This window comes from Aythya fuligula, chromosome 1 (genome assembly GCF_009819795.1).
Source record: "Aythya fuligula isolate bAytFul2 chromosome 1, bAytFul2.pri, whole genome shotgun sequence".
Classification (NCBI taxonomy): domain Eukaryota; kingdom Metazoa; phylum Chordata; class Aves; order Anseriformes; family Anatidae; genus Aythya; species Aythya fuligula.
This window is the reverse complement of record NC_045559.1, coordinates 183,754,098-183,778,836: the sequence shown is the minus strand read 5'-3', so window position 1 is coordinate 183,778,836 and position 24,739 is coordinate 183,754,098. Positions and strand designations below refer to the sequence as shown.

General features: G+C 36.8%; 1 protein-coding gene across 3 annotated transcripts in view; it reads left to right on the top strand.

Moving 5' to 3' along the window:
- PDS5B (PDS5 cohesin associated factor B) overlaps positions 1-24,739 on the top strand; it is a 108,953-nt gene that overhangs the window by 72,501 nt on the left and 11,713 nt on the right. For all 3 annotated transcript variants that reach the window (XM_032188514.1, XM_032188522.1, XM_032188506.1), the window contains exons 22-30: positions 254-322; positions 5,163-5,299; positions 12,508-12,631; positions 15,827-16,031; positions 20,445-20,559; positions 20,942-21,074; positions 22,342-22,461; positions 22,805-22,867; positions 24,280-24,425. In XM_032188514.1, the coding sequence (XP_032044405.1) occupies positions 254-322; positions 5,163-5,299; positions 12,508-12,631; positions 15,827-16,031; positions 20,445-20,559; positions 20,942-21,074; positions 22,342-22,461; positions 22,805-22,867; positions 24,280-24,425 (1,112 nt within the window). The remainder of the gene's footprint in view (positions 1-253; positions 323-5,162; positions 5,300-12,507; positions 12,632-15,826; positions 16,032-20,444; positions 20,560-20,941; positions 21,075-22,341; positions 22,462-22,804; positions 22,868-24,279; positions 24,426-24,739) is intronic.

The window sequence follows — 24,739 nt, the reverse complement described above, 5'->3', positions numbered from 1 at the left end:
TGGAAATGACTGCTTTGGAGTGTAATAATGACAACAAAAACCCTTGTGCTAGTGATACATTTGCTGATATTTGAGTACTGAGGTAAGAACAGTATCTCACTTCTGTAATGGTTACTTCTATAAAATACACAAGGCATGAAGCTAACCAGTGAGTGCTGCTGTATTGTTTTCAGAAGCAAACAGGAAAGAGGAGATTACAGCAGGTTTCACTGAAGAGTAACAGTAGTGTAACAAAATGTAAAATTTGGTTTAGATTCCAGGAAAAAAGACAACAAAACTTTGGGTCCCAGATGAAGAAGTGTCTCCTGAAACGCTTGTCAAAGTAAGTAGCACTTAATATGTTTTCTTGTGATTGTGAGTGTAAAAGGTAATAAAGAAAATTAAGTGTCTGGATTCCTAGAGCTGTCAGTTCTGTTTGCTTGTCACTTTTCTAAAAGTAAAAATGATTAGCTATTTTAAAATTAACAACTCTATAAGAATACACATTTTTTTTGATTGACAGAGAAAATAATTTGGTTTTGGGAGCATCTACTTTTACTTTTATAAATAAATACATTCTGTATACTCCATATTTAATTTTTATTGAATGTTTGTTAGAGGTTTTGTGTGCAACACTCAAGTAGTTTAGATGTAGTCACGATTGAAGATATTTTTTTTCCTGTTTAGCAGGAATTAAATGTCATAGGGACATTGTTAATGTCTTCCCTTTTCTTTGGAATTTTTAGGACATTTCAAGAAACTTTTAGTGTTTTGGAGTATGGAAAAAGTTGTTCTTGGATTTCATTTTTTGTAAATAAATACATGTGTTACATTGTATGCAGAGAAGAGTAATGTGAATAGAGAAAATAATTAAAAAAATACTTCATTTTTTTCATGCTTAATGTCACTTGAAGCTTGTTCTTTCTAAAGTTTATTAATTTTTAATCTTATAATAATATATTTTCATCTCAAGTTTATTGTTATAATTTCTGTGCTTGCTGGTAGATATTCTTTCATTTTGCAGAGATAGACTTATGCTGTAGAAAATACATCCTATGTCTATTTGTCTTCAAATTATATTTAGAGAGATTATATTACAGCATTTTATTTTGTAATTAGAAAGATGCATGTACTTTGTACCATGCTGTTTGAGTTAATTAGAGCAGTTATTTCATTTCCAGTGCCTTTTGAATAAAGTTGCTCTGATGGTGTTAAGAAGTTGTTTGCCTTCTCTCTTGAACTTGTTAAACCATTTTTAGCACAGGACCTCCTGGTCTGCTGGTTTTATAAGTTCTTTGGTTTCCAGCTTGTTACCGAGCTGATTATTGAAAAATTTTCAGTTATGTTTGGAGCTGATCTGTTAGTTTTCTGTGCATTCAATTTTTATGCTTAGCAAAGGTATTTGCTAAGCAAAGGTATTTTTCCTATTTGTGCAAGGCCAGGGTTGCATAGTACACTCCCAAGTATGTTTAAAAAAAAGCTTGGTTTTCTTCATTTCACGAACTGCTAGTTTATGATTTCACTTGAGTGTAACTTGTAGTAGTAAAGAATAATTTTAAAATTTTTAAAATGATTTATGAAGATGTGTAGTATCTCTTTAAAACTTTTTTTTTGTTGTTGTTGTTGATAAAACCTTTCATACGACTTGGCTATTTAGAAGTGAAGTTGGCTTATAGAAAATCTTAAGGCAACTTGGAGTTGAAGCCAAGCTTGAAAGTTGTAAGAAGTATTTATTGGCAAGGAAAAACAAGTTACTGTGAAAATTGATCTGCAAATTTAATTAGCATTTATTACCATTGTGAAGCCTATATTTAATGACCACTGCAGGCCATAGCATTAGTTTATGAATGGATTTCTCTGACAGTATTTTCTTTACTCTGGTGTTAAAAGCCTTTTTCTTCTTTTGTAACATGACTGTATAATAGAGCTAATGGGTATCTTAAAGCTAGCAGGTTTAATTATGAAAGGGGGAAGGAAAGATGAACAGAAAAATTACATCCTCATTTAGGCTGGGAGGTGCTGTCCACCCTAACAGCCAGACTGTTAGATGGAGGTTGGGCTTTTGGATGCTAAACCTTAAGTGAAATGAAGTCTGTAGATGAATGTTTCATTGCAGTATTAATTATTAGACTCAAATTCTTATGCCCAGCACCCGAGTTTCTGCTCTCAAGCAGTAATCTCTCTTGACAGTGATCACTACTGAATATTTCAGTGCACCTTGCGGCTAGACTGAGACTTAAGTAGTAGCAGTAGCATTCCTTGTTTCTTTCTATATACACTGCAGTATTAGATTTCTAATCCTATTTCTCTAGCTGTGCTTTAAGGTAGGTACTGCTTCATTTTTCATTACTGTACAAACCTTGAAGTTCTGTAGATATTCTTGTGGCATTTGTGGCTCTGGATACTTGAATAGTAGAATTTTGAGCTACCTGCTGTTGTTGTAATGTGGATGTAGAAGGGAGACAGTGTTTATAGGATTGTTTTCTAGGCTTGCTTCATGGGATGGGAACCCATTTTATTCTTACAGTGGAGATACAACAGTAACCTTGATCAGAGAAAAGGGCTAAAATTTACTGTTGATATTCTTTATTGCTAATTTTCATCTTTAAAAATTGATACTTATTCATTGCTGATGACTTATGTAAAGGCTTGTTGTATTATTAATTTCAGTTATCTCATGTGACAAGTCAGGGATCTGTCACGTTATATTCACCATCTCAGAAAAAAAAATATTTTTTTCTTGAGCTTAGAATACACCTAGTTCATGTTGTGCAACTAAATCTATCACAAGGGAGTCATCTGTGACTTTCGATATGGTTCTGACCTGTGTAGGATTTTGACTTGCTTGACGTTTTCATGTTGTATATAATCTAAACTTTCATTTTTAATCTCAGAGGAGAATTCTAGGCTCATGCAACGTAAATTGAAACAAGAAGTTAAGAGTGGATATAAGAAAAGAAATGTGAAAAGAGTCAGGCAGTGTAACGTGTTGTCAGGAGGCTGTGCAATCTCTATTCTTGGAGGATTTCAACACCCAACTGGATAAAACTGAGACCAACATGGTCTGACTTCATAGCTGACCTTCATTTGAGCAGGGGATTGGGCTGGACATGACCTGACACTCCTCCTAATCTGAATTATCCTTTAATAGTTATCCTGTTTGGCTGCAAAGATCAAATTTAAAACATGAGGATGGTGCAAACTCATGTTTGTTTAAGTCTTCTGGTAGCCAGAAGCAGCGACTGGGGATTTTCATGTCCCAAACTAATTTCACAGGAATATTTAACTCTGAGGGGTTGCTGTAATCTCATCAAGACGTCATTAACACCAGCAGAGAAGTAGGGAACAGAGTGGGGGTGAAGGAAAATTGTGAAGGACCTGGGATTAGGACTTTGTATGTGGTGAAATGCCTAGAGGAGACTCACACAGTAAAACTAGGGGAAAGGGGTTGTGGAAGGGCAGAGAGAAGCAAAAGTTGCTTGGTGCTAATGCAGTTACTCAGTTCTGGGAGTAAAGATTGCTATGCACCACTTACTTGAAGACCAAATAGAGTTGTTTCTATCCTCGCAACAAATGGGAAGGCGTAATGATATAGGTACTGGTTATGAAATGAAGAAATTGAATTGATAAACTGTCAAGACAACTGCTGCTGCTATTATTATTACAATTACCATCATCGCCTGATAGATACCTACCAACTGTTTCAGTGGAAGACCAACCGAAGGTTAGGGCAAGACTGAATTTCATTTTCGTTCCACAGACTCCATTTGTGCTTTTAGTGCTTGATAGCCTGCCTCCTGCTGGTGTTAGCCAATACACTTGGGTCTGTCAGCGGAGCAGATGGGCTGCAGTGCTAAAAATGAACTCATAAAGATAACAATCGTAGAATTTAAAGATCTGAAGGACCCATTATGATCAGTTTGTTACATGGAGGAAATCAGCTGCATGATGGAAATTTGTTCAGTAATGTTGTGAATGGTCTCTGTGAAGTTGGTAGAACTGCCTTTTCCATTAAGGACAAAATTCTCAGTTACTGTGTAGAAGAAACAAGTTTATATTAAAGCAGAGTAACCAGACTCAGCCCACAGTAGGTTCCTTCCAGTGCTAGCTTCATTTTTTTTTTCTGTATTCATCTTAGATTTCCAGAACTTTTGAGTTCTCTCCTTTTGATTTTTATTTCGCCATGATGTTTATTTGATTCAAATGAACATTTTAATTTTACTGGAAGAGAATATTCTTCTTTCTGCTTTCTTTATTGTCACTGCTCTGAAGAAAAAATAACAGAGAGATTCAGATACTAAAACAAACTTAATCTCCAAATTCATGCTTTACTTTCGCTAATGAAATGTGAAATTATTCATTGTTTTGTGATAGCTGCTGGATTCTGCATATTTTTTAGAAGCTTGCCTTGAAAGACTTGATGTTTCCATTGGCAAAGAATAAGTTATCATCAGTAACGGTCTTTGAGGCTTTTCTTTTAATATCTGTTACAGAAATACTCTTTTCCAGGACCAGTGGTCTTAATACAGGTTGATACTGGTTGAAATGTCTATGAAGTGTTTTTTAATTTATGCTTCTTAAATAATTTTATACTCTCAAATATTACACATATAAAGATTTTATAGGGATTATTTAAGCATAGGAATTATATGAGGATGGAAATCTGTTTCACACTTTGATCCACTATAACTATAAATTGTTTTGCCTATTCTACAATGTACTAATTAATAAATAAGGTCAATTAAGACAATGTTGTCACAGGACAGAATATGTGATTGTTTAGTGGAAAGAACTGTTCAGACTTCAAATAAATGTTGTGTGACTTCTGTTTGCTATAATAAATACTTAAGATTTTCAGTGAAAAGTTGTCTTTTTATCTGTCTAGTTATCTTTCAGTAGTGTGCACAGTACTTTTAAATGATGTTTTGCAGCCTTGGCAAGCTTATGTTAGTAAAAAGCACTTGAGAAAATACTGTGTGATTAAACTGATAGATATTTTTAGATTATCTTACAATTTTACAACAATATGTGTTTTTATAATCATAGGTTTAATATACTGAATAAGTCATATTTATGATTATATTAAATATAAGTAAAATATTTTGTAATGCGTACTATTGAAGTTATTTTTAAAGAGAGGCTTGTGGTGTGATTTGACTTTTGTATATCAAAATCTCTTTCAGATTCAGGCCATCAAGATGATGGTTCGATGGTTGCTAGGAATGAAGAACAACCACAGTAAATCAGGAACTTCTACTCTAAGGTTGCTAACAACAATATTACACAGTGACGGAGATTTGACAGAGCAGGGGAAAATTAGGTATGTAAAGACAATAAAGTTGTAATATCTCTGACGCAGTGGGGGAGAGTACCTACATTTTAGTCAAATTAGTACTTAAACTATTCTGTTAGTATTTTAAAATGTTTATACAATTTGTTTTTTAAGAACTAATGGTAAGCTTGGCTGAATTCCTATGTAAGTTTGCTGAGTCTTACTTTATTTTCACATTGTAGATATATTTTAACTTTTAATCTTCTTCATCTCTTTCTTCAAAGGGCTGTTATTCATATTGCACGAATAAACTGAGTAACTTCTTTCCCACTGAAAATTGGTTTTAATTTTTTTGTGCAGCTTGCCACTGCTGATGTACCAGTTGTTTGCTAAAGGTCTATAGGCAGGCTTTTTAATAGTAAATAATAGTATATTGCAGGAAATCAGATGGGAATAGCTAGTGCGTAAGGCACTTCTGTTTGAAGCCAGACTTCATTCCCTGTAGGCCTCTAAAAGTGAGAGGAGGATGGAAATATATAAAGAAGATTAAGTCTCAATAAATTATTTCCCTTTTAGGTGGTTGTTAGACATTTGTTTATTTTTTTTTTCTGGGTATCTTCTTAATCCGCTGCTGTAGGGGAAATGACAAATTGTCAGTCATTATTGTTTTCCAAACACTGAAAATTTCTGTCTACAGAAACCATTGAGTGCATGCGTGGATTGTGCCAGTAGGAGTAAAAAGATTTTAATTTTGGGATAGAGTTAAATGTTAGACAGTATTTATGCAAATTAAAACCTATGTTGTGTGTGTAAAATTGCAAATCTGAGAATTTTCTAGGATGTTATCTTTGTAGCAACATAGAGTCTTTCTTAAAGTTCCTTGTAAATAGCTGTTTTATAGTTTTAAATTCTGTAATATGACAGTTCATGGCATTTACTAGGGAACTAAGCTGACAGTATGGTAGCTTTTAGTATAACTGCTCAGAGATCGTTGTTGGCTTATCTAGTAGCTTGTCAACATATCAGTTCTGTAGGACCTGTGCATTTTCACACTTGGAGTGATGATTCAATACCGTGTTTGTTTTAGAAATACAATTTTCCCACTCTTTTTGTGTTCCTGGTAACAGCTGTATGTAATGATGTGGTCAGTTCTCCATTATTCAAATTAGTGGAGGGCTTCAGTGGAGACAGAAAGCCGCAATGAAGTGTGAGGTTGCCCTGTGTTAGAGACTGTTTGGGTCAAGCTAGGATTCTTTAATACAGTTCTTGTCATAATTTACAGGGTTTTTTTTTAAGGGTACCTTAATCTGGATAGCAGGATCCGGGGATTTCCTTGTCTCATGGTCCTGTGGAGATGACAGGTTGCACCCTATTCCTGTTTCCAAGTCCATCCATTAGCAAGCCTGACTGCAAACCTCAAATGGGGAAGCAGAGGATGCTTGCCCCTGTATGTGCAGCCAGCCACAAACAAATGAACATAAACAGCAGAACCTCATCTTCCTAGGAAACCACATAAAACAAAGTGTAAATAGCCTGATAAGCCTCTAAGAATTGATGTTGAAGGAAAAACTCTTTCTGCTGATCCTTCCTCTGTTTCACTACAAGACTCTTTGTCTTACTGACCAGCTAGCCCAACTGGAATTGCTTGCTGCTGCATTTGTCTGGCTCTTGCAAAAACACCCTCCAACCCCAGAACCTGAACTTCTTCATGGGGATGAATGATGATCCAACTGAGACCCTATGGTAAGGATTAAAGAGCCACACCACTATGGGTGACATTTGTAGGGTCTGTCTGTGTAGACCATCTGAGTAGGGAGAGGAAGTGGATGAGACCTTCCTCTTGTTGCCTGCTGGAGACAACCTAGCTTTTGCAGACCTTGGTCCTCATGGGGGACTTCAACCACACAGATATCTGCTGGAGAATCAACACAGCAGGGCATAAGCAATCCAGGAGATTCCTGAAGAGTATCAGTTACAACTTCCTGGCGTGAGCGATGGAGGAGGCAGCAAGGAGAGGTGCTCCAGTAGGCCTAGCACTCTAGCTTGCTAGGGATGCTAAGATTGAAGGCAGCCTTGTCTGCAGTGACTGTGAGATGATGAAATTCGGGATACTGAGAAGAGGGAACAGGGCAAAAAGCAAGATCACAATGCTGGACTTCAGGAGGGTGGACTTTGGCCTCTTCAGTGACCTACTTGGAAGAATCCTATCAAAAAAGGCCCTGGAGGGGAGAGGAGCTCAAGAAACCTGGTTTATATTCCAGGATCGCCTCATCTAAGTTCAAGAGTTCTGACAAAGAAAGTCTGTTCTGACAAATAGAAGGTCAGGTGAAGATACCAGGAGACTTATGTGGGTGAACAAGATGCTCCTGGCAAAACTTGCTTATGAAAAGAGGTATGCAGAAGGTGGAAGAAGGGTCAGGTAACCTGGGAGGAATAGAGAAGCTGTCTGAGCATGCAGAGACAGAGAGGAAAATCAAAGCCCAAATGGAATTGAATCTGGTGAGGGTTGTCAAAGACAACAAGAAGAGCTTGTACACAGCTGACTGAAGGAAGATTAGGGAAGATGGACACCTGCTGCTGAATAGGGCAGGGGCCCTGGTGACAGAGAACGTGGAAAGTGCTGGGGTGTTGAATGCCTTCTTTGCCTCAGTCTTCACAAGTAAGACCAGCCTTCAGGAATCCCAGGCTCTGGAGACCAGGGAAGTCTGGAGCAGGGAAGATCTATTCCTGGTGGAAGAGGATCAATCAGGGAACACTTATGCAATCTGGACATACCGCTGCTGGGATGCACCCAGAGTGCTGAGAGAGCTAGCTGATGGCATTGTGAGGCCACTCTTAATCTCTGAATTATCGTGGTTGATTGGGAGACCTGCCTGAAGACTGGAGGACAGCATGTTTCTGATCTTCAAAAAGGTCCTGAAGAAGGTAACAGAGCAACTAATTCTCGAAAGCATTTCCAGGCACAGTAAAGTCATCAGGAGTAGGTTCAGCAATGGGTAGTCATGTTGGCCAACGTGATAATATTCTGTGGTGACATGGCCCTCTTGTGAGATGAGAGAAGAGCAGTGTATAGTGTCTGCCTTGACTTTAGGAAGGCTTTCAACACTGTCTCCATTAAAATACTCATAGAGAGGCTGATGAAACATGCACTGAATGAGTAGACAGTGAGATGGACTGAAATCTGTCTCAGAGGCCAAGCCCAGAGTGTGGTGACTAGTGGCACACAGTCTTAGCTAGAGGCCAGACCTTTATTCATCACCATTTGTGAACACAATGGCAATGTGTACTGGGTCCCTACTGTAGACATCTGCTGCTGCTCCTCCTTTCAGACTAGAGTAGGCTTTGGAAGGGGTGAAATTGTCTGCTCGGTGCAGAACCTAGTCTTTTAAACTGTATTGGGTCTGCTGCTATTCTGTGTAGAGTCAATTTTTGTGTTTGTGGCTTGCATTTGTCTTTTGAACAATAACATGTAATTTGCTAAAGATAATTGAATTAACTGAAAGGGGCTGGGTTCAGGAGAGATTTAACCTCTTGTGAGCTGAGAGGCATGCTGAAATCATTTTTATTGTCATTCACTTTGGCGTTATAAGTTCATAGAATCATAGAATCATAGAATATCCTGAGTTGGAAGGGACCCTTAAGGATCATCAAGTCCAACTCTTGACACCGCACAGGTCTACCCAAAAGTTCAGACCATGTGACTAAGTGCACAGTCCAATCTCTTCTTAAATTCAGACAGGCTCGGTGCAGTGACCACTTCCCTGGGGAGCCTGTTCCAGTGAGCAACCACCCTCTCTGTGAAGAACCCCCTCCTGACGTCCAGCCTAAATTTCCCCTGCCTCAGCTTAACCCCGTTCCCGCGGGTCCTGTCACTAGTGTTAATGGAGAAAAGGTCTCCTGCCTCTCGACACCCCCTTACGAGGAAGTTGTAGACTGTGATGAGGTCTCCCCTCAGCCTCCTCTTCTCCAGGCTGAACAGGCCCAGTGACCTCAGCCGTTCTTCGTACGTCTTCCCCTCAAGGCCTTTCACCATCTTCGTAGCCCTCCTCTGGACACTTTCCAACAGTTTCATGTCCTTTTTATACTGTGGTGCCCAGAACTGCACACAGTACTCGAGGTGAGGCCGCACCAGCGCAGAGTAGAGCGGGACAATCACCTCCCTTGACCTACTAGCGATGCCGTGCTTGATGCACCCCAGGACACGGTTGGCCCTCCTGGCTGCCAGGGCACACTGCTGGCTCGTATTCAACTTGCTGTCTACCACGACCCCCAGATCCCTCTCTTCAAGTTCTAATCTTATTGTTCCACATCATTAGAAGTTTGTGCCAAAACTTATGGTTGATTCCTTAATCAACCATGAGAGTGATTCTGTCCTCATACCTTTTTAATAAAACTACACAGCTGTACTTTCCAGTGACAGTGCAAGGGAATGGGATTTGTTAAATTTCAAAGCACAATTCAACGCAGTGTCAGGTGAAGGCAAAGACCCCACTTGGAAATCAAGTAAACAAATCCCTACTCTTCATCTTTCTTACTTTGAAGTAGTAGGTTTGTTGACTTTGCTAGATTGCTTTTAATTACTTTGAAATGTTAGCATATGTAGATTAAATTCACCAGTGTTGGAAACGTTTTAATATTGAATTTGGTCAACAAACAATATCTCAAAGGTCCTTTCATGGTCTTTTATTTTTTTATTTTTATAAACCATAAACAGTTTTACAAATTTAAAATTCAATATGGTACTAATTTTCTCTTTCTGGTTAGGTAAAATGGCCAAGTTGGATATTACGTGCCTTATTTGTAGTAGAATTTTAATTTAATTTATGCTAAGTATAAAATAACCTACCTCCTTTGGAGGACACCAGCTGTTGCTGAAAATATTGACATTATGCATGCACCTGCAGTGAGATTTTCTTTCCAAAAAGATTATTGGTATTTTCTTTACAGTGAAGCTTACCAAGAGAAAAATTACTTAAATCTTTGGCTTTTAGAACTTGATGGTTGTACATTATAGATAATCTGCTACACCATCTGACACACAACGTTGTATTTAGACTTTTTTTAGAAGAAACTTTTTGTTCTGTGGAACGTGCTGACGAAACTGGACACTGGCATTTACACTCTGTGAAGCAGAAGGAAAAATTTTAACTACCAGTTTGTGAAGTGAGAGATGATTATATACCAGATACATTTTAAAGGCACATTTATTTGGATCATCCTTGTGCAGCCCACCACCTTAATTAAGACCAAGTATTTTGCACTTGATAATATCTTTCCGTGTGGTTGAACCTTTGTTCTCATTTCAAACATTTTATCTTCAACAATAGTAATAGCACTCCAGAGAACAAATGTCCAGGTCCCTCTTAGAGAGCTTCTGATAGGACAAGGGCGTCTGTGGTATTAATTTTTGAAATTATTAGAAGTAATTGAAAACTGTAATTACGTCAGACTGAATTTTTTATTACAGCCTTATTCATTGTGTATGTTGGGATAATGCAGATCAGAACGCTTTTGGCTGTGACAATTAGATCAAAATAAATCCTTTATTAAGAGTTTCTTTTAGTATAATCCTCTTAGGAAATAGGATAGATCTGATCTTCACATTTAATTGGTAAATGATACTCCTAACTGACACTGTCCTCTTCCTCCTTCCTGCAGCGTGCACACATGCTCATGGGTATTTCTGGGACACAAGACCATGTTACATGTACTGCACAAAGATTTAGCCAACTTATAAGTGAAACGTCTTTGATTCACTTTTCAGAATTAAATGCTATCACTACCAAAGCTAAGGAAGACTGAAAGTTCTTAATTTCATCCTTCCTTTGGCTCGCTCACTCTGTACTAGTAAGTTGTTATTGCTCAATTATCACTGGAGTGCAAACACTGAATCTTTATTGGGTTCACTTATCACAGTAGCTGCAATTTAAAGTGAAATTTAAGAACTAAACATTACCAAGTTAATCTTCATGCCCTGTTTGAAAACTAGTGCGGCCTTTGTCTGGTCATCTGGTCGCTCATTGTCCATTTAGTTTTTGAAAAGTTGCCATTTCCACAGAGTTCTGAGTTGTACATAAAGCCTGGTTAGTCTAAATTAAGATTTAAGCTCTTTAGGTATTTTTTTTTATCATGGACTCTGTGTTTAATAGTGGCTTTTCATCTTATTCTTTAAATGCCTTATACAGTTTTCATGGTAATGTACTTAAGAGTACAGTGCTTGCTGTTGCTAAGAGTAAAGGGCAAATGGTTAAGAAGTTTAAACAATATTAGCCCTCCTTGAATGAATGATTATTTCTAAATAACAATACAATTTGATTCCTGCTCCAGCATATCAAAGGAAGAAGCTGTACCTACTACTTCTGAATAGAAGAGAATATTAAGTGAGGGAGGCATTTATGAAGATCTTTCTTTGCCTGCTTTATCTGATAAAATAGAAGAGTAAAAGCCAAACTAAGTTTACTAATGGACACATGAAGTGAATATCAGTTTGCAAAGCTCATGTGAAGGTGCTTTTGACGTTCTGATAACCTTTGTAAATATGGTTGTAGGCTACAGAAAGATCTCTTCAAGCACTTGCTAGTTTTCATATCCAAAGATGAAGTGTTCTGCTACCTGCTAGTAGGTGGGAGTACAGTTTGGGTGTCCAAGTCAAGTAATTGTACTTTGAACATATTAAAAAGTTTTTAATTTGCTACACCCTTTTTGCTGTTGTCTTAAAGATACAATTCACTTAGTCACCTATAAAAATATCTAATTAAAATTAATTCTCATGGATGTGCAGCATGGATTTTGTGGTATCTGTTTTTGCTAAAAAAGGTTTGGCAACTCTGGGGACTAGAAACGAGCTATTTCTTTGGCAGGAGCCCCCTGCTGAAGTAAAAGCAGCATGCTGAACAGAAGTATCTTACAGGCCTAATGAGGTCTCTGAAGGTCAACTTGGACTGCGCTGATCCAATGCACAACTAAACCTGATTCACATCTATGTGGAAATTCTAGGAAATTCCAAGGAATATTTTTATTGTAAAGTTGGGGCAAGGTGTGTGGTAACAGACTTCAGAATGTGGTGGTGTGAAAACTACTTTTGATTAGCAGTTTTGCTGTTGACTGGGGGCTAGGAAGGAGGAAGAACCCATGGAAACTTTTCCTTTGTTTAAAAATACCTGTTTTTCAACAGTGCAAACTTACTGGGACTTAAGTCAAATAATTCTGTATTGCTTTATTAATTAACCTTCATAATCTGTGTGCTTGTTTTTCAGCAAACCTGATATGTCTCGGTTGAGGTTGGCTGCAGGGAGTGCTATTGTGAAGTTGGCACAAGAACCTTGTTACCATGAAATCATCACCTTAGAACAGTACCAGCTGTGTGCACTAGCCATAAATGTAAGGAAACTGGGTGTGATATGAGGGTTATCAAATATATATGTATATATGTTGTTTGTTGTGTATATTTCTGCTAATTTGATTTTATGCAAAGCCCTCAGATTTGGCACGAGTGTATTTTTGTCCTATGTAATCCTGGAAATCTAGTTTGGGTAAGAATTAAGTATTTTGGACATTGGTGACAACAGAGAACTTTGCTTCTTGATACTTGGGTAGAAATGCATTTGGAATGTGGAGGCCTGCAAAGGTAGTTGGCATCCTTTAAATAGCAGAAGAGGTAGGAGAGATTTTTCACTAGATATAGGGAGTTGTCATCCTGAACTTCTGCCTGTGAGCCCAAAGTAGCAGAAGGGAATTAACTTTCAAATTGTAAGTAGAGATGTAGAGATCCTCTGTGTTCCTGTCTTGTAAACTTTACAAATTCTGCAGAAATTGATTGGCCTTCTTATTTGCTTAACAAACTTTAGATTTTAAGCTATTTCAGGACAGGAATTCTGCCTTTACTTTTCCTTGAGACATCTAATGGATTATGAATACTTATTTGTAACTTTTCTAGATCTTCTTGATGTTTCCTGCAATTTTCTTTCTTTCTGCCAGACTGTCAAGTTCAGATCCTCAGATACAGAGTAACTGTAATGGTTTCCGTGAGTTTTGCGTTTCTAGGTTGTACTATATTAATTTCTCACAGAGACTATCTGTGTATTTGTGTTTCAGAGGTTTGCATATGTACCTATGCATACATATGTGTTTATGCGTAGTAGTAAAATCCATTTACTGATGGTAGACTCTTAAGATTTTAGAATAACAGATAATATTCCTACTTGACACAATCGAGTCTAGCCACACATTAGGACACTCAGATGACATCACAGCCAACTCTGGTATTCCATAACTTAATTTACAGCAAGTTTTCTTTAAATGGACATACAAGAAAGCAGATTAAATAAAAGTAAAGGCAAAATTTTAAGAGTTGTAATGACTGCACGGGTTCTACTGTGGTGCTGTGCAGGGTATTGCATTTTTTTTTTTTTCTGAGAGAATGCTGTTCTCTATGTGGAATGATTGAAGTATAGAATACGTGATTAAATGTAGTTGCTCCTTGCTATATTAAGGTTCTGGTGGTAAACAGAGACTTTATGATGATTAAATGCGTGTAGTTTCAGTCATTTTAAAATAAATTATGTATGCCTTTGGCCAGACCTGTAACCTCACCAGCAGTTAAGTTTTGATTTGCAGAACAAATTTATATGTCAGCAAAGCTTCATATTGAAATAGAATAGAAAGTAATTGAGCATGGTGCTGAGTACTTCAGTATTTAACAGACCTTAAGATCCTATTTAAGATTTAATAAGATTTGCTGTTGAAAATGCCATTCTAATTATATTCAGAATAACACTTTTAGATTGCTTAAGTTGCGTTAAAAAAAAACTCGCTCGGTTGCCTTCAGCAACTGTTTGAGGGTGTTTTAGTTGTTCCAGCAAGTCTGTCAATTTTCAAGAATCAGGGTCATGTCTGAGGGGCAACATACAGCTTTGTAAATATGTATTTTTAAAAGTTAGATGGTATCCTTCTGATAAATTGTAATTAGGTTCGGAAAGTAGATAGTTAAGGGTTACGTATGGTTTGTAGTTGTAGACTGTAAGAAATGTAGAAATTATTGCGTTTGGTCCTTTTTTCTCTCAGTGAACTAGTGTACTGAGGTGGTTTAAAGGTTATTTTTTATGTTAGGAGATAAACAAATAAAACTCGTACCAATTTATGTCTTGCAGTCAGGTCAGTAGCAATGAACTATGCGTTCCTTTGGCCTCTGAATCAGGGAGGACGTCTTTGTCAGCTTACCAACTATGCACACCTCTGTTCTAAGCTTTCCAAAGACGTTAGGTAATGTTAACAAGCAGAAGAGGGCTCTATGTTACTCTTCTGCTGGGGGTGGATTTACTGTGAAGGCAAGTTTTATAGCCAGGCAGTAGATCACAAGTGTATCTTACAGATGAGGTTTGTAGTCTTGGGTCACTGCAGCTGCATTGGTCAGCTCTGGCTACAGAAGGCATTTCAGGGTTTCATAATGGGTAGAAGAAGACTATGGCTTCAAGCCCAGAGGAAAATGGGGCTTGATGAATTTCTTCTGGATTTCATTTGTGGTTAGGGTGATATGGAAGTTTTGGTTGTTTTTTTTTTTCTGTTTAAATCACACTTTTCAATCCCATTTGCAAATTTGTCAGATTGAGTGTTACCTATGGCTAGGTTTTGTCGCTACTCTTCCTGTTGGCTGATAGCTGGAAACCTGAATTGTTTCTGGTTTCAAAACTGTCATTTAACTAAAATATGTATTTATTCCTGTTAATGCTCTTTATTCATATTTAGAGATAACAAATCTTTCCTCTTGACCTTATTTTGGCAGGGTACATAAGTCAAGCTGCTTAGGGAGTCTTGTTTACAGCACACTTTTCTCTACATTTCCTAGTAACTGTTTTCCACACCTGCTTCTGTTAACCTTTCTTGGCTTTGAATGGTGTCTTAAAGTATGTAGGTTATTTTTATACAGAGAATTTTAAAGTTCATAACTTTTCTGGAAATATGTTGCCTAATAGATCATAGGAGTACGTTTGCCCCCCTTTGTACTTTGTGTTCTTTGACAATTCTTAGTTACAGGTTATTCTTTTCCATGGTCAGTTGTGGTTCATAGGCTTCTACATTATAGTGGAAATGCTTGGTAATCTCTTAAGCATGTGACCTTTAATTTTGTTGAATTTTATTCTGTTTCTAATGTTACTGTCTTGATGGAAAATTTGTGAAATTGCAGTAATAAAATGAACACGATTACTGGCGACTGAACAGTGTTTCAGTGCAGATGTTCACCTTTGGCTCCACAAACCAAGTGGTCCCATTGTAAGCAATTTCATTAACTCTGTGCCACAGTACTGTGCCAAATTAATCCTTAGGTTCTGAGTGCCATATCTTTCTCTACAGCTTGAGCCTTAATTTTTCTTCTCACCTTCAGAGAAGCTTCAGTTGATTAATTCAATTTAAGTGTTCTGAATTGGTATAAAGAAACATTCCTACAGTTCCTACATTTCTGTGGTGGCAGGGTCTGAACTTGATTTTGGCATATTTACCCAGTCTTCTGTTTTATTTCACAGCCTGTGTTACTTTTAGAAAGGTTTACTGTTTACTTTTTTGTTTTGTTTTTAATAGGATGAATGTTACCAAGTGAGACAAATATTTGCTCAGAAACTTCACAAAGGGCTTTCTAGACTACGGCTGCCACTAGAATATATGGCTATTTGTGCACTGTGTGCAAAAGATCCAGTGAAAGAGAGAAGAGCTCATGCTAGGCAGTGCCTTGTGAAGAACATAAATGTCAGAAGGGAGTATCTGAAGCAACATGCAGCAGTTAGTGGTAAGAGAATAGAAGTCACTTTTTGGTACAAGTGCTAGAGTCCACGGGTAAATGTTAATAGACTGTGAAAATATTATTTGTCTTCTGTTGTTTTTTTTTGTTTGTTTGTTTACACAGAGTGGCTGTAAACCTTTGGTAAGTTTCACTCAGGTATCAAAACTGAAAACAGAGTCCAGATTTTCTCTTGAGTTTTTAATAGGCTTGTCTGAGATCTCTCAATTTCTTTAAAAGCTGTGTAAATGCTTATGCCTGTATTAAAAGTGCCTATATTAGAAGTGAAGCAGATTTTCAAAGGCAGATGTGTTCTGTTTGAACTTAATGGTTAATTATGTTGTAAGTGAAGTGGCAACGATTAATTTTTGGTAATTAATAATATGCAACCTTAATGACATTATAAATGCTGCACTGAATTGACGCTCTTTGAGCTGCTGTTCTGAGTAGCTTCTTATCTTGTCTTATGCTGGCAAAGGGCTATATTTGTAGGTACTTTAGGATGAGTTTTTGTAATTCTTTTCTTCCTAGTGACAACAGTCTGATCATAGGAATGCTTTTTAAGTTATTATGAACTGATGTGAGCTATTTTTCTTTTATAAAATCAGTCCTTGTCCCTTTTGACTTACTTGAAACTGCACACATACAATATGATAACACTGGTATATCAACATGTGATAACGGAGACCTTTATGAAGAGCTCAGGGCATTTTGAGTAAGAGTTTTTGAAAGTTTTATTTCTTTGGGGGATTACTGATGGTTCTTATCTTTGACATTTTTGAAATGATGTGGATTTTTTTCATCGTGTCTTAGGGTAGACCAAACCTGGTTTGTGAATCTGATCTCACATATGCTGTCAGATAACGGATTTCATTCTAGATTTATGAATCACAGACTTTGTATTAGCCATGTCAGTCTGTGTGTGCCTCAGTCCCCTTAGACTTAGATCAGAGAATAAGTCTGCAGAGAAATCCTTTTGTGTATTGTTAATTAGACTTCCAAAAAAAAAAAAAGAAAAAGCCAATACTTTTTCTCTCTGCTCAATAACAGGTAAAAAAGAAAAATCCATTCAGCAAAAGCCTTTAAATCATCCTAAGACTATTCCTCTTGAAAGCTGAAAAATCTTTTCAGTTACGTAGGAGGAAAATACAATAATTTTCATACAATGAAACATAATTGCTGATTTCTTAATTGTACTAAGATAGATACTGTGAGGTTACTATGAAAAAGTCTGTAGGAAAAATGAAGCAGAGCCTTGGCGTGAGTGGTTTTTAATTTAGTAGGACCTCGAAGTGTGCCTGACAGTTTCTTTTTCTTGCTGAAAAAGTTATCTTTAGTGATTCCATTGAATGGATTTCTACTGTTATCCATGAGGACTTTTAATTAGATATAGATTGCAGGAAGTTTTTTAGGGTTACAGTGTTAACTTTGTGACATTTAGATTTACCAGTCTGAGCTTTTAACAAATAAATAGTCTTGAACTGTTTATATCTTGCAAAATCATTACTGCAGTGTAGTACAGCTGAAGCCCAGGTAAGATAGAGTTGTGCGTGTGTGTGTTGCTCTTACTGTAATGACGCTAACACCTGCTTTTCAAGTACGTACAAAAAGCAAAGTATGAGAATCTTCTTTGATCAATGAAATTATTTTGGGGAATCTACAAACTGATGGTTTTGTGATGTGCTTTTTCCTGAAAACTCAAAGGTGATGAGGATATTATTGGACTTCGACATTTGTTGAAAAGATGGTAAATTTCTGTATACCTTGCCTAAGGAAAATTTCCTAAGGACAGGTACCAAGCAGTACAATGTCTCTTTCCTCCCTGCTGACAGGATGGCAGGAATTACACTGAGACCTCTAAGTTCTCTAAATGCTCTTCAGAGTGGGGGCTGCTCAAGAAGAGGCTTATTTTATTTAGTATCTACTACCAGTTCTACCTGTGTAGGGACTTGCCTAGGTTTCTGCTGTTGGGCTTTTACTTGCCAGTCAGTGAGTAGGAAAGTTACCAGAGTAAAACTTTATTATTTTTTTTAACAAGTTTCTTTTCCTAACTACTCATAGATGTCTGTTGTGGATTTTGGTATGTTCTAGTTGCAAGAGCTTGTACTGTATGTCCATGATGCCATCCTGCCTTTCAGGTAGTGTCTTTCTTCATTAGAGATGAAGGAAGATTGTGTAATTACTATTTTTGTCAGGGTTTAAATACAATGTGTGTTAATACTTATTCATTTTCTCTTTTAAATATATTTGGTTCACTTTGTTTCCTGGACCCTGTTGAAACTATTGCTGTAGTTGTCTTAGAAAGTGTACAAGGCAGGAGGTCATTGAGGCTGGGTTCTTGGGCGCTTGATGAGACTTTTATTGAAGTTCAAAATTAACATAAATAATAGCAAAATGATTTGCCTGGAATATGTCTTAAGGTAAGCCAGTTTTGCTAGTGTTTTGAAATCATGATTATGTGTTATTTTCTTCTCCACCACTTCTTTATTTTTCTTATTTAGCTGCACAAAGCTGATGGATGAAATGCAGGACAGTGCATGAAGAAGTGAAGGATGTTTTTTAAAGTTAATAGTTGAACATCAGTTGGAACACATTAAAATTTTCTTTGAAAAGTACACTGGATTTCAATTACATAAACATAACCACCCAATTTCTGTGTATTTCAAGTTTTATTTTTCCTCATACATCATGATGGCTTACATTCTGTCTAGTAATTACTCTTGTAATTTAACTGCATTGGCTGTGTAAAGGTGTATCCTGGGAACTTCGCAACACTATCTTCTGTGGGTCTTTGTAAATTTTGAATTCTTTCTTTGCTGTTATGACTGAATCCAAGTATTTTATGAAAGCTGTGAAGCAACCCTCATTATGCAGACCTTTGTAAATGGGAGAGAGTAAGAGTTTTTCTCGGCAATTATTTATTCGGTCTTGTGAGATCTACAATAATGATGTATTCTAATTTATGTGCACAGCAGTTTTCAAACACATCTCATGAAAACATATAATAGAGATAAAAAAAAATGTCAGTGTTTTAATGTATTTTAAAATAGATTTCAAATAGAATTGTATATAATGATTTACAGAAGTCTGGTCATCTTATTCACAACCTAATACAGGATAGTTAAAAGCTTACTAAAGGAAGGCTTTCCAGACTTTCCATGTCTTTCATGACCACTCACTTGCTCAAAAGTGTGGTTGGATATTTTCAAAAGCAGAGCCAGGAATTTCTTCCCTCGCTTCCTATGCACAGTGAAGCATTTATTCATAGGCATGTTTATACTGTGAATTTGCACTTGTCACTGGTACTCAAGATCAGATGCTTCTACTATAGTAATATACACAAAACACTAGCATGTCTTGCCTATTGCTCTGCTTGTTGCACAGGACACGGGTTTAATAACTTAGGTATATGGTATTTCCTCTAGTTCCTATCAGTCATTAGGCTGGAGAAGGTAGTGTAGGTCTTTTTTCATTTGTCTTTATGTTGTCGTTGTCCTGTGCGATATAACCTTTTCATTATGGTTTTCTACATCAAACTTGAGGCGCAGAAATTCACTCTTCATTGTGTTAGTTACGAATTTGTTACCTTATGGAACATGCATTTTGTGGTCATGACTCTAAGAGGTCCTTTGGCAACAGTCCCCCCACCTTTTTTTTTTTTTTTTTTTTTTTTTTTACTCCCCTTAGGAGAATTGTCCATCTGACCGTTCTGATGTAGAAGACTTTTCTTCTGTTGTCCTTTTGTCCTTGCTTAGGACTATCTACCAGTCTCACAGGATGCTAGAAAAAGTTTTGAATGCTTTGAATGTCAAAATGTGGACTCAGTCCACAAATACTTTGTTGTGGTAGCTGCTACGACAGCTGTCAGGTTACCTTCTGTCTCTTCTCTGAACAGGTGAGGTAGGCTGTAGGTTTGGAAAACATTGTGGCTATTTGACTGCAAATCTTTATTTTCACTTGTTTTTTTGAAAAAAGTGCACTTCTTTCTATTTTCTTGACAGCAAGATGCTACACTGCAGTGTCCAAAGAAGGAATAATAGCTTACTCTGCAATTGTGCTGGTCTCAGATGTAGCAGTTAACATGGATTTTGTGATCAATCTTCTGTTTTTCTGAATACAGGATTTGAACCAAGGGGGGTAGAAGGAACTCTAGCTGTGTTCAAGATAGTTAAAAAATATCCAGCCCTGAGACATGTTTAAAATCTCAGTTTTTACATGCACAAAGCATCTACACATCAACAATCAGATGCATATTAACTGCAATGTTATGAAGAAATGATAGGGCCACATGTACCTACATTTTATCTTAATGTATGCTGACCTTAAATTTTGATCTTTTCTTTTGTAGTAGAAAATATTCAAGTAGTAGGAAAATGTATTTCTTGATACAGTCTTTTGATGCATCTTTATTTTGCTTTTCAGAGAAACTCTTGTCACTTCTGCCAGAGTATGTTGTTCCTTATACTATACATCTTCTAGCTCATGACCCAGATTATGTCAAAGTTCAAGACATTGAACAACTCAAGGACATTAAAGAGTAAGGCTACTTTTAATATTGTTATTTGAGAGGATTATAATAATTTTTAATTTTAGTAAAATTTTAATTTAAAGAGGTACACTGATACATTGTCCAGTATGTGTAACGATGGCAATTATTTCTGTAGAATATTGTTAGAAATGGAATATATGCTTTTTTAATGTTCTGCAATATTTTACAGAAGAACCTACACTTTCTGCTCATCCTAACCTTTATTTCTTTCTTCTAATTAATTTATTTGCTGGAGTTGAAATTGCTTAAATCTGTAATACTAGTAAAACTATAGTAAGCAACTTTCTGAAATGTGATTTATTTTTTTTTTTATTTTTAAGGGTGGGAATTTTTTTGGCATATTCATTAGAAGTACTCCCTTTCTTCTTAGGTGTTTGTGGTTCATACTGGAAATATTGATGGCTAAAAATGAAAACAACAGTCACGCATTTATCAGAAAAATGGTAGAAAATATCAAACAGACAAAGGATGCTCAAGGACCAGATGATGCAAAAATGAATGAAGTAGGTGACACTTTATGACTGGAAACTGTATTTAGTTTTCGCCTGGTTCTGGAAATGAGTTGCTTTGTTTCTGTCTCCAGTAACCTTATTAAACACTACTTTTAGACAGAAGTGAACTAATATTTTTACTCTTTAAATCATCCAGACTTTATGCTTTATAATATTTCATTTGAAAAGTACAACAGAGTAAGCTTAGTGTAGGAAGAAAAACACACGCATGAGATGTCTCCAGTTTGTACTGTGTAGTGAATGTATCAAACCCTGGTCTTGTTTTTGAGGTTTTTGCATCATATAATACATACATTTGTTACTTCTCTGCTTTTCCCAAATAGATTTTTTTTTTTTAGATTTGTCTTTGAACCATGGCATACATTATTTGTAAGTGTAGAAAGATCATGGAAGATAGCTTTCTTTAACTGCTGAGTGTGCAGTGCTTTTGTCTGCTGTTCCTACATTGTAGTACCTGGCGATACACTGCTTAATATGGATGCTACTGTTAAATGCTTAAGATACTTGTTTTCAACTCTGAGCCCTTGTAGTTCTCTGCTTGGGTTTACCCGCAGCTCTGTGGAGAAGGAGTTGGAAAGTCCTAGTGGAGAGCAGGGTAACCATGAGGCAGCAATGTGCCCTTGTGGCCAAGAAGGCCATGGGATCCTGGGGTACATTGGAAGAGTGTTGCCAGCAGGTCAAGGGAGGTGATCCTCCCCCTCTGCTCAGCCCTGGTGAAGCCTCACCTGGAGAACTGTGTCCAGTTCTGGGCTCCCCAGTACAAGAGGGACGTGGAGCTACTGGAACAAGTTGAGGGGACTGGAGCATCTGTCATTTGAGGAGGGGCAGAGAGCTGGGCCTGTTTAGCTTGGAGAAGGGAAGACTGAGAGGGGATCTTATCAATGTGTATAAATATCTAAGGGGAGGGTGTCAAGAGGATGGAGCCAGAATCCTTTCAGTGATGCCCAGCAACAGGATAAGAGACATGGAGCACAAATTGAAACATGAAAGCTCCAACTGAATATGAGAAAACACTTTGTTACTGTGAGGGTGACAGAGCACTGGAACAGGTCACCCAGGGATGCTGTGGAGTCGCCTTCTCTGGAGATACTCAAAATCCACCTGGATGCCATTCTGTGCAATGTGTGTTAGGTGACCTGGCTTGGCAGAGAGGATTGGGCTAGATGATTTCCAGAGGTGCCTTCCAGCCTCAACTATTCTGTGATTCTGTGAAGACTTGCAATGAACTTATGATTATTATTATTAATTTTTTTTACAGAAACTCTACACAGTCTGTGATGTAGCAATGAATATCATTATGTCAAAGAGTACAACGTACAGTTTGGAATCCCCTAAAGACCCTGTACTTCCAGCACGATATTTTACTCAACCTGACAAGGTATACCTTGGAGTTTAATTTGTCTTGAGATAAATCTACTTACATCTTTGTTAGTTGTAACTTAAGAGCTCTGTAGATCTTGGCAACTTCAGATTTCTCCCTGTCTTAATTTAGTTGAAGATACGTGTATGTATGTTTTCGTAAGTATTTATATGTACATACACACACTGCTTTCTTTTTTCTTTTCTTTTCTTTTTTTTTTTTTTTTTTTTTTTTAGATGATGTTCAGGTTAAAATTTCAGAAGTATAAAAGATGTAAAGAAAATCTCTTTTAGTACTACCTCCGAAATGTATATATCTTATTCATTGACTTTGTTGTTGTTGCTTTTTCCCTTCTTTACAGAATTTCAGTAACACCAAAAATTATCTTCCTCCAGAAATGAAGTCATTTTTTACTCCTGGAAAGGTCTGTATATATACATGTACATATGCGTCTGTGTATATATATTATTATTAATAATGACAATTAAAAAAAGAATAACTGACCTGTACAGTTAAAAAAAAAAAAACAAAAAACAAAACCCAAAAACCTTCAAGTTGAGGTTAAATATTTTTTTTCTGCCTGAAGGTTTTATAAACCAAAAATAAACAAGAGAATGAGACAGATAGAAGGAAGACTGCTACTGTGTATGCAGTGGTGGTGGTAGTAGATAAAGCCTGAAGTCTTTTAAAACCAGAGAGAGACAAAAAAATGTCCAGTGTGAGTTTGAATGCCCCTGTGTATTCGAGTTCTTTCTGTATTCACTTATTGATTAATGTTAAACTGTGAACTTAAAGATATAAATTCTTAAACTGCATTTGGTTCTCCAAGGTTTCTTATTTTTGGAGAGAATATGCTGTTTTTTTCATACTTAGAGCAGAGTGAATCTCTTATAGCCGGACTTAATTTTATACTTTAATGAAAATAAAATCAGCACATCAGTGTTGTGTGTCTCTGAAAAAGGACCATTCAAAACTGCTATGATGTGCATGTCGAACAGCATGAGTTTTGGTGGTTTTGTTTGTTTATATTTGTGCTGTCACCAATTTGAGATATAGCTAGAATCTAATACCTAAATAGAAAATGGATCATCCCAGATATTGTGAAATCTGGGGAATGGTCTTAAATCATTCAACATTTTTGTATGCTGGTGTTTGGCGTAAAGGAGCATTGTCTTTAGGAGTAACTGAATCCTTTCAACTCTCTCAAAAGTTAGTATAAGCTAGAGGTATTTAGCACATCCGAAAGATAATCCACTTAAATAAATAACCTGAAGCTCATCACTGTCTGGAAATTTTGGCTCCTATTAAAAGCCTAATCATTTTCAAATCTGTGCATGAAACCTCAGTCTTCTCCAGAATATTTGCTTCTGAGCCTCTCGTTTGTTTCCAGTTGAAGCTAGTGTGGTTTGCCATTACAGCTAAGCCAGTTTAATGGCTTGATGCTGAAATTGCTGTCCTACTGCTGTTTCTATTTTGCCAGTTCAGGTGCTTATCTAATCCAAATGGCAAGCTGGTTCAGGCAGCTACATCACCTGAAAGCAAACTGTACAAAAGGTGCTGAAATGGCTTACTGCAAGGTCAGGTGAGCACCCAATAAGAAGAGGACAGAGTTATAAGGGTTGAGAAAGTAATATTGGTTTTGGTGGCAGCTGGCTATTTGATTGCAGCTCTGTCTGTTTCCTTCTCTTGTCATAACTTTCAAATTTAAATGTTTATTGCATCATATTATAATTAAGATACTGTTCACAGAAAGTGAAATGTGTGAATAAGCATAGTACATGTTAACAATATCTAAATGTGTAGCTTAAAATAAAGGAAATATATTTTTGGTTTCAGCCCAAAGCAGCCAATGTTCTTGGAGCAGTTAACAAGCCTCTTTCGTCAGCAGGCAAGCAGTCTCAGTCCAAATCTTCACGAATGGAAACTGTAAGCAATGCCAGCAGCAGTTCAAATCCAAGCTCTCCAGGAAGGATCAAAGGGAGGTTGGTAGTCAACAAAGGGGCTTTGATATTTCAAGTATTTGTAATGGAAACTTTGAATATTTCTATAATGTTTTCTAAGTGGGAAACAGAATTATATTCTCTTATTTTGAAGTAAAGTTATAGTAGCACATTGTATAATGAAAACCATGAATTTGGCTTTCTAATCCCAGAAATAAAGTTGCTGTTAGAGAGAAGAGGAGGAAAAATGTTCAAGCATAATCACAGAAATAGAATCAAATCACATCCAGAGATGGTTGAAGGAGGGAAGGAGAGCCTCATACTTTTTTTTTTTTTTTTTTCATATATATCACTTT